Raw genomic sequence first — 10,313 nt, forward strand, 5'->3', positions numbered from 1 at the left:
GATTCTGATAATCCAAATACGTAAAGCTTGAAACCCTAAACGTGAAAAAAATTGGTTTTCCAAATTAGCCAAAAAGAGAAAAAAAAACGGACATTCTCTTTCCTCAACTCCACAGTTTGGCCAGAAGCGCGTTCTTCACTATTGTAGGGATTTGTTACTATCATTCTTTAACGAATCTCCTATCTTGTAGATCCCAGTGCTCCGGAGTATAATTAAATTTAAGCTTTTCAAAGATTTTTGGAGTCTTCCTGAGCTTTTTAGAGTTTCCCAGAGCTCTTTCAGGGCTCTTTAGTGTTTTTAGGGTTTTTTGGAAAATTCAAAGATAATCTTCATTATTGTAGGGAATTTTGTTGTCATCATTCTTTATAAAGAATTAAGTTATTTTCAGTTGGCTTTAACGAATCCCCTGGCTGGTAGTTACTAGTGCTACGAAATATAATTAACTTAAAGCTTTTTCAGAGCTCTTTAGATTTTTATGAGCTCTTTAGATATTCTAGGGATTTTTAGAGTTTTCAGGAATTTTTTAGAGTTTTCAAGGCTTTTTAGAGAAATTCAAAGTTGATCTTCACTATTGTAGGGATTTGTTATTATCATTCTTTAACGAATCTCCTAGCTTATAGATCCCAGTGCTACAGAGTATAAATAAATTTAAGCTTTTAAAAGCTTTTTGGAGTCTTCATGAGCTTTTTAGAGTTTCTCATAGCTCTTTCAGGGCTCTTTAGTGATTTTAGGGTTTTTAGGAAAAATTCAAAGCTAATCTTCATTATTGTAGGAAATTTTGTCAGTATCATTCTTTATAAAGAATTAAGTTATTTTCAGTTGGCTTTAACCAATCCCCTGGCTAGTAGATACTAGCGCTACGAAATATAATTAACTTAAAGCTTTTTCAGAGAATTTCATAGTTTTTCAGAGCTCTTTAGATTTTTCGGATCTCTTTAGATATTTTAGGGCTTTTTAGATTTTCAAGGGTTTTTTTAGAGTTTTCAAGGCTTTTTAGAGAACATTCAAAGTTGATCTTCACTATTGTAGGGATTTGTTATTATCATTCTTTAAAGAATCTCCTAGCTTATAGATCCCAGTGCTACAGAGTATAATTAAATTTAATCTTTTAAAAGCTTTTTGGAGTCTTCCTGAGCTTTTTAGAGTTTCTCATAGCTCTTTCAGGGCTCTTTAGTGATTTTAGGGTTTTTAGGAAAAATTCAAAGTTAATCTTCATTATTGTAGGAATTTTTGTTAGTATAATTCTTTATAAAGAATTAAGTTACTTTCAGTTGGCTTTAAAGAATCCCCTGGCTAGTAGATACTAGCGCTACGAAATATAATTAACTTAAAGCTTTTTCAGAGCTTTTTAGAGTTTTTCAGGGTTCTTTAGATTTTTCGGAGCTCTTTAGATATTATATCGATTTTTAGAGTTTCTTTAGAGTTTTCAAGGCTTTTTAGAGAACATTCAAAGTTGATCTTCACTATTGTAGGGATTTGTTATTATTATTCTTTAACGAATCTCCTAGCTTATAGAACCCAGTGCTACAGAGTATAATTAAATTTAATCTTTTAAAAGCTTTTTGGAGTCTTCTTGATCTTTTTAGAGTTTCTCATAGCTCTTTCAGGGTTCTTTAGTGATTTTAGGGTTTTTAGGAAAAATTCAAAGATAATCTTCATTATTGTAGGAAATTTTTTTAGTATCATTCATTATAAAGAATTAAGTTACTTTCAGTTGGCTTTGACGAATCCCTTGGCTAGTAGATACTAGCCCTACGAAATATAATTAAATTAAAGCTTTCTCAGAGCTTTTTAGAGTTTTTCAGAGCTCTTTAGATTTTTCGGAGCTCTTTAGATATTTTAGGGCTTTTTAGAGTTTTCAGGGTTTTTTTAGAATTTTCAAGGCTTTTTAGAGAACACTCAAAGTTGATCTTCACTATTGTAGGTATTTGTTATTATCATTCTTTACCGAATCTCCTAGCTTGTAGATCCCAGTGTTACGGAGTATAATTAAATTTAAGCTTTTCAAAGCTTTTTAGAGTTTCTTAGAGCTCTTTCAGAGCTCTTTAATGTTTTTAGGAAACATTCAAAATAATCTTCATTATTGTAGGGAATTTTGTTAGTATCATTCTTTATAAAGAAATAAGTTATTTTCAGTTGGCTTTAACGAATCCCCTGGCTAGTAGATACTAGCGCTACGAAATATAATTAACTTAAAGCTTTTTCAGAGGTTTTTAGAGTTTTTGGAGCTCTATAGAATTTTCAGAGTTCTTTGGATATTTTAGGGATTTTTAGAGTTTTCAAGGTTTTTTTATAGTTTTCAAGGCTTTTAAGAGAACTTTCAAAGTTGATCTTCGCTATTGTAGGGATTTGTTATTATCATTCTTTAACGAATCTCCTATCTTGTAGATTTTGTAAATATTGATAATTCATTAATACATTCTGGATTTAGAAAAAAAACCTATCTTGTAGATCCCAGTGCTCCGGAGTATAATTAAATTTAAGCTTTTCAAAGTCTTTTGGAGTCTTCCTGAGCTTTTTAGAGTTTCCCAAAACTCTTTCAGGGCTCTTTAGTGTTTTTAGGAAACATTCAAAGATAATCTTCATTATTGTAGGGAATTTTGTTAGTATCATTATTTATAAAGAATTAAGTTATTTTCATTTGGCTTTAACGAATCCCCTGGCTAGTAGATACTAGTGCTACGAAATATAATAAACTTAAAGCTTTTTCAGAGATTTTTAAATTTTTTCAGAGCTCTTTAGATTTTTATGAGCTCTTTAGATATTTTAGGGCTTTTTAGAGTTTTCAGGGTATTTTTAGAGTTTTCAAGGCTTTTTAGAGAACATTCAAAGTTGATCTTTACTATTGTACGAATTTGTTATTATCATTCTTTAACGAATCTCCTAGCTTATAGAACCCATTGCTACAGAGTATAATTAAATTTAATCTTTTAAAAGCTTTTTGGAGTCTTCCTGATCTTTTTAGAGTTTCTCATAGCTCTTTCAGGGTTCTTTAGTGATTTTAGGGTTTTTAGGAAAAATTCAAAGATAATCTTCATTATTGTAGGAAATTTTTTTAGTATCATTCATTATAAAGAATTAAGTTACTTTCAGTTGGCTTTGACGAATCCCTTGGCTAGTAGATACTAGCCCTACGAAATATAATTAAATTAAAGCTTTCTCAGAGCTTTTTAGAGTTTTTCAGAGCTCTTTAGATTTTTCGGAGCTCTTTAGATATTTTAGGGCTTTTTAGAGTTTTCAGGGTTTTTTTAGAATTTTCAAGGCTTTTTAGAGAACACTCAAAGTTGATCTTCACTATTGTAGGTATTTGTTATTATCATTCTTTACCGAATCTCCTAGCTTGTAGATCCCAGTGTTACGGAGTATAATTAAATTTAAGCTTTTCAAAGCTTTTTAGAGTTTCTTAGAGCTCTTTCAGAGCTCTTTAATGTTTTTAGGAAACATTCAAAATAATCTTCATTATTGTAGGGAATTTTGTTAGTATCATTCTTTATAAAGAAATAAGTTATTTTCAGTTGGCTTTAACGAATCCCCTGGCTAGTAGATACTAGCGCTACGAAATATAATTAACTTAAAGCTTTTTCAGAGGTTTTTAGAGTTTTTGGAGCTATATAGAATTTTCAGAGTTCTTTGGATATTTTAGGGATTTTTAGAGTTTTCAAGGTTTTTTTATAGTTTTCAAGGCTTTTAAGAGAACTTTCAAAGTTGATCTTCGCTATTGTAGGGATTTGTTATTATCATTCTTTAACGAATCTCCTATCTTGTAGATTTTGTAAATATTGACTATTCATTAATACATTCTGGATTTAGAAAAAAAAACCTATCTTGTAGATCCCAGTGCTCCGGAGTATAATTAAATTTAAGCTTTTCAAAGTCTTTTGGAGTCTTCCTGAGCTTTTTAGAGTTTCCCAAAACTCTTTCAGGGCTCTTTAGTGTTTTTAGGAAACATTCAAAGATAATCTTCATTATTGTAGGGAATTTTGTTAGTATCATTATTTATAAAGAATTAAGTTATTTTCATTTGGCTTTAACGAATCCCCTGGCTAGTAGATACTAGTGCTACGAAATATAATAAACTTAAAGCTTTTTCAGAGATTTTTAAATTTTTTCAGAGCTCTTTAGATTTTTATGAGCTCTTTAGATATTTTAGGGCTTTTTAGAGTTTTCAGGGTATTTTTAGAGTTTTCAAGGCTTTTTAGAGAACATTCAAAGTTGATCTTTACTATTGTACGAATTTGTTATTATCATTCTTTAACGAATCTCCTAGCTTATAGAACCCATTGCTACAGAGTATAATTAAATTTAATCTTTTAAAAGCTTTTTGGAGTCTTCCTGATCTTTTTAGAGTTTCTCATAGCTCTTTCAGGGTTCTTTAGTGATTTTAGGGTTTTTAGGAAAAATTCAAAGATAATCTTCATTATTGTAGGAAATTTTTTTAGTATCATTCATTATAAAGAATTAAGTTACTTTCAGTTGGCTTTGACGAATCCCTTGGCTAGTAGATACTAGCCCTACGAAATATAATTAAATTAAAGCTTTCTCAGAGCTTTTTAGAGTTTTTCAGAGCTCTTTAGATTTTTCGGAGCTCTTTAGATATTTTAGGGCTTTTTAGAGTTTTCAGGGTTTTTTTAGAATTTTCAAGGCTTTTTAGAGAACACTCAAAGTTGATCTTCACTATTGTAGGTATTTGTTATTATCATTCTTTACCGAATCTCCTAGCTTGTAGATCCCAGTGTTACGGAGTATAATTAAATTTAAGCTTTTCAAAGCTTTTTAGAGTTTCTTAGAGCTCTTTCAGAGCTCTTTAATGTTTTTAGGAAACATTCAAAATAATCTTCATTATTGTAGGGAATTTTGTTAGTATCATTCTTTATAAAGAAATAAGTTATTTTCAGTTGGCTTTAACGAATCCCCTGGCTAGTAGATACTAGCGCTACGAAATATAATTAACTTAAAGCTTTTTCAGAGGTTTTTAGAGTTTTTGGAGCTATATAGAATTTTCAGAGTTCTTTGGATATTTTAGGGATTTTTAGAGTTTTCAAGGTTTTTTTATAGTTTTCAAGGCTTTTAAGAGAACTTTCAAAGTTGATCTTCGCTATTGTAGGGATTTGTTATTATCATTCTTTAACGAATCTCCTATCTTGTAGATTTTGTAAATATTGATAATTCATTAATACATTCTGGATTTAGAAAAAAAACCTATCTTGTAGATCCCAGTGCTCCGGAGTATAATTAAATTTAAGCTTTTCAAAGTCTTTTGGAGTCTTCCTGAGCTTTTTAGAGTTTCCCAAAACTCTTTCAGGGCTCTTTAGTGTTTTTAGGAAACATTCAAAGATAATCTTCATTATTGTAGGGAATTTTGTTAGTATCATTATTTATAAAGAATTAAGTTATTTTCATTTGGCTTTAACGAATCCCCTGGCTAGTAGATACTAGTGCTACGAAATATAATAAACTTAAAGCTTTTTCAGAGATTTTTAAATTTTTTCAGAGCTCTTTAGATTTTTATGAGCTCTTTAGATATTTTAGGGCTTTTTAGAGTTTTCAGGGTATTTTTAGAGTTTTCAAGGCTTTTTAGAGAACATTCAAAGTTGATCTTTACTATTGTACGAATTTGTTATTATCATTCTTTAACGAATCTCCTAGCTTATAGATCCTAGTACTACATAGTATAATTAAATTTAATCTTTTAAAAGATTTTTGGAGTCTTCCTAAGCTTTTTAGAGTTTCCCATAGCTCTTTCAGGGCTCTTTAGTGATTTTAGGGTTTTTAGGAAAAATTCAAACATAATCTTCATTATTGTAGGGAATTTTTTAAGTATTATTCTTTATAAAGAATTAAGTTACTTTCAGTTGGCTTTAAAGAATCCCCTGGCTAGTAGATACTAGCGCTACGAAATATAATTAACTTAAAGCCTTTTCAAAGCTTTTTAGATTTTTTCAGGGTTCTTTAGATTTTTCGGAGCTCTTTAGATATTAGAGGGCTTTTTAGAGTTTTCAGGGTTTTTTTAGAATTTTCAAGGCTTTTTAGAGAACATTCAAAGTTGATCTTCACTATTGTAGGTATTTGTTATTATCATTCTTTAACGAATCTCCTAGCTTGTAGATCCCAGTGTTACAAAGTATAATTAAATTTAAGCTTTTCAAAGCTTTTTAGAGTTTCTTAGAGCTCTTTCAGAGCTCTTTAATGTTTTTAGGAAACATTCAAAGATAATCTTCATTATTGTAGGGAATTTTGTTAGTATCATTCTTTATAAAGAATTAATTTATTTTCAGTTGGCTTTAACGAATCCCCTGGCTAGTAGATATTAGTGCTACGAAATATAATAAACTTAAAGCTTTTTCAGAGATTTTTAAAGTTTTTCAGAGCCCTTTAGATTTTTATGAGCTCTTTAGATATTTTAGGGCTTTTTAGAGTTTTCAGGGTTTTTTTAGAGTTTTCAAGCCTTTATAGAGAACAGTCAAAGTTGATCTTTACTATTGTACGGATTTGTTATTATCATTCTTTAATGAATCTCCTAGCTTATAGATCCTAGTACTACAGAGTATAATTAAATTTAATCTTTTAAAAGATTTTTGGAGTCTTCCTGAGCTTTTTAGAGTTTCCCATAGCTCTTTCAGGGCTCTTTAGTGATTTTAGGGTTTTTAGGAAAAATTCAAAGATAGTCTTCATTATTGTAGGGAATTTTGTTAGTATTATTCTTTATAAAGAATTAAGTTACTTTCAGTTGGCTTTAGCGGATCCCCTGGCTAGTAGATTGTAGTGCTACGAAATATAATTAACTTAAAGCTTTTTCAGAGATTTTTAAAGTTTTTCAGAGCTCTTTAGATTTTTATGAGGTCTTTAGATATTTTAGGGCTTTTTAGAGTTTTCAGGTTTTTTTTAGAGTTTTCAAGACTTTTTAAAAAACATTCAAAGTTGATCTTTACTAATGTACGGATTTGCTATTATCATTATTTAGCGAATCACCTATCTTATAGATCCCAGTGCTCCGGAGTATAATTAAATTTAAGTTGTTTAGAGCTTTTTGGAGTCTTCCTGAGCTTTTTAGAGTTTCCCATAGCTCTTTCAGGGCTCTTTAGTGTTTTTAGGAAAAATTCAAAGATAATCTTCATTATTGCATGGAATTTTGTTATTATCATTCTTTATAAAGAATTAAGTTTTTTTTCCGTTGGCTTTAACGAATCCCCTGGCTAGTAGATACTAGTGCTACGTAATATAATTAACTTAAAGCTTTTTCAGAGCTCTTTAGATTTTTATGAGCTCTTTAGATATTTTAGGGCTTTTTAGAGTTTTCAAGGTTTTTTTTAGAGTTTTCAAGGCTTTTTAGTGAACATTCAAAGTTGATCTTCACTATTGTAGGGATTTGTTATTATCATTCTTTAACGAATCTCTTAGCTTATAGATCCCAGTGCTACAAGGTATAATTAAATATAATCTTTAAAAGCTTTTTGGAGTCTTCTTGAGCTTTTTAGAGTTTCTCATAGCTCTTTCAGAGCTCTTTAGTGATTTTAGGAAAAATTCAAAGATAATCTTCATTATTGTAGGAAATTTTTTGTTATTATCATTCTTTATAAAGAATTAAGTTTCTTTCAGTTGTCTTTAACGAATCCCCTGGCTAGTAGATACTAGCGTTACGAAATATAATTAACTTAAAGCTTTTTCAGAGATTTTTAGAGTTTTTCAGAGCTCTTTAGATATTTCGAAGATCTTTAGATATTTTAGGGCTTTTTAGAGTTTTCAGGGTTTTTTTAGAGTTTTCAAGGCTTTTTAGAGAACATTGAAAGTTGATCTTCATTATTGTAGGGATTTTTTATTATCAATCTTTAACAAATCTCCTAGCTTGTAGATCCCAGTGTTACGGAGTATAATTAAAGCTTTTCAAAGCTTTTTGGAGTCTTCCTGAGCGTTTTAGAGTTTCCCAGAGCTCTTCAGGTCTCTTTCAGGGCTCTTTAGGGTTTCTAGGAAACATTCAAAGAAAATATTCATTATTGTAGGGATTTTGTTAGTATCATTCTTTATAAAGAATTAAGTTACTTACAATGGGCTTTAAAGAATCCCCTGGCTAGTAGATACTAGTGCTACGAAATATAATTAACTTAAAGCTTTTTCAAAGCATTTTAAAGTTTTTCAGAGCTCTTAAGATTTTTATGAGCTCGTTAAATATTTTAGGGCTTTTTAGAGTTTTCAGGGTTTTTTTAGAGTTTTCAAGGCTTTTTAGAGAACATTCAAAGTTGATCTTCACTATTATAGGGATTTGTTATTATCATTCTTTAACGAATTTCCTAGCTTATTGATCCCAGTGCTACAAAGTATTATTAAATTTAAGCTTTTAAAAGCTTTTGGAGTCTTCCCGAGATTTTTAGAGTTTCTCATAGCGGTTTTTAGGAAAAATTCAAAGCTAATCTTCATTATTGTAGGAAATTATGTTAGTATCATTCTTTATAAAGAATTAAGTTACTTTCAGTTGGCTTTAACGAATCCCGTGGCTAGTATATACTAGTGCTACGAAATATAATTAACTTAATGCTTTTACAGAGATTTTTAGAGTTTTTCAGAGCTCTTTAGATTTTTCGGATCTCTTTAGATATTTTAGGACTTTTTAGAGTTTTCAAGGGTTTTTTAGAGTTTTCAAGGCTTTTTAGAGAACACTCAAAGTTGATCTTCACTATTGTAGGGATTTGTTATTATCATTCTTTCACAAATCTCCCAGCTTATAGATTCCAGTGTTACGAAGTATAATTAAATTTAAGCTTTTCAAAGCTTTTTAAAGTTTTCCTGAGCTTTTAGAGTTTCCCAGAGCTCTTTCAAGGCTCTTTAATGTTTTTAGGTTATCTAGGAAACATTCAAAGATAATCTTCATTATTGTAGGGAATTTTATTAGTATCATTCTTTATAAAGAATTAATTTATTTTCAGTTGGCTTTAACGAATCCCCTGGCTTGTAGATACTAGTGCTACGAAATATAATTAACTTAAAGCTTTTTCAGAGCTTTTTAAAGTTTTTCAGAGCTCTTTAGATTTTTATGAGCTCTTTAGATATTTTAGGGATTTTTATAGTTTTCAGGGTTTTTTTTTAGAGTTTTCAAGGCTTTTTAGTGAACATTCAAAGTTGATCTTCACTACTGTAGGGTTTTTTTTTTTTTGATAAGTCAAAAATTGAATTGAAATGAAAAGAGATATTTACATCATAGAATTTGAGAAAAGAGGTCACAGCAACCCCAAAAACTCAAAAACTATTTAAAACGAAAATAAGAAACATTAGGATACTCAATTAAGTTTAATAAAAGAGGACGCCCAACAAAATTGAGTCTCACTCCAGAATCTAAAAAACAACCAGTCTTTGCCATCTTATCAGCTGCAAAATTTGCTTCACGAAACGTATGCACCAATTGAATAGAATCAAACTTGACTTTAGCTTCATACCATCTCTGTCTTGCAAACCATGGTATATTATCCCCTTCCAAAGCAGTTATAACACTCATAGAATCAGTCCTTACAAGAAAATCTCTGTAACCCCATTGAACTTCCCAATCTAAGCCAATTAAAATGCTATATAATTCCACCAAAAAAATTAGAAATAACACCAAGGCCAACACACATTGCTCCCACCACTTCACAAGCTGAATTCCTAGCCACCACTCCAGCTCCGGCCACCCCTGGGTTACCTCTAGAAGCTCCATCACAGCACAACAAGAGTTGATTTTGCATTGGAGGCTGCCAAAGACACTCAACAGGTTCCAACATCTTCACCGTACGACATTTTACTCTGAAAAAAACCAATATCTCCAGATCTTCAACCCTGTTAAGCATACACCCCTTCATTCTATCTGAGTATTCATGAATGAAAATAAGAATTAAGTTATTTTCAATAGGCTTTAACGAATCCCCTGGCTAGTAGATACTAGTGCTACGAAATATCTGAGTATTCAGAATATTCTATCTGAGTATTCTATCCGAGTATTCACTATTGTAGGGATTTGTTATTATCATTCTTTAACGAATCTCCTAGCTTATAGATCCCAGTGCTACATGGTATAATTAAATTTAATCTTTTAAAAGCTTTTTGGAGTCTTCCTGAGCTTTTTAGAGTTTCTCATAGCTCTTTCAGGGCTCTTTAGTGATTTTAGGGTTTTTAGGAAAAATTCAAAGATAATCTTCATTATTGTATGAAATTTTTTGTTATAATCATTCTTTATAAAGACTTAAGTTCCTTTCAGTTGTCTTTAACGAATCCCCTGGCTAGTAGATACTAGCGTTACGAAATATAATTAACTTAAAGCTTTTTCAGAGATTTATAGAGTTTTTCATAGC

At 30.4% G+C, this 10,313-nt stretch overlaps 1 protein-coding gene across 1 annotated transcript; it reads right to left on the reverse strand.

Annotated features, from left to right (window-relative positions):
* Positions 1-9,235: 9,235 nt before the first annotated feature.
* LOC113342061 lies at positions 9,236-9,824 on the reverse strand. Its single transcript, XM_026586722.1, has 2 exons — positions 9,601-9,824; positions 9,236-9,551 (listed from the first exon to the last, which is right to left on the reverse strand). Exons 1-2 carry the CDS (start codon positions 9,822-9,824, stop codon positions 9,236-9,238), a joined length of 540 nt encoding a protein of 179 aa, XP_026442507.1.
* Between the last annotated feature and the right edge of the window lie 489 nt (positions 9,825-10,313).

Source organism: Papaver somniferum, unplaced genomic scaffold, assembly GCF_003573695.1.
Source record: "Papaver somniferum cultivar HN1 unplaced genomic scaffold, ASM357369v1 unplaced-scaffold_33, whole genome shotgun sequence".
Taxonomy (NCBI): domain Eukaryota; kingdom Viridiplantae; phylum Streptophyta; class Magnoliopsida; order Ranunculales; family Papaveraceae; genus Papaver; species Papaver somniferum.

Bases quoted from the DNA above. Each gene is read 5' to 3' on its own strand.
- LOC113342061 (XM_026586722.1), bottom strand. From the start codon at position 9,824: ATGAAGGGGTGTATGCTTAACAGGGTTGAAGATCTGGAGATATTGGTT. The intron at 9,552-9,600 runs GTGTGTTGGCCT...GGAATTATATAG, and splicing joins TGTGAAGTGGTGGGAGCAAT to CATTTTAATTGGCTTAGATT.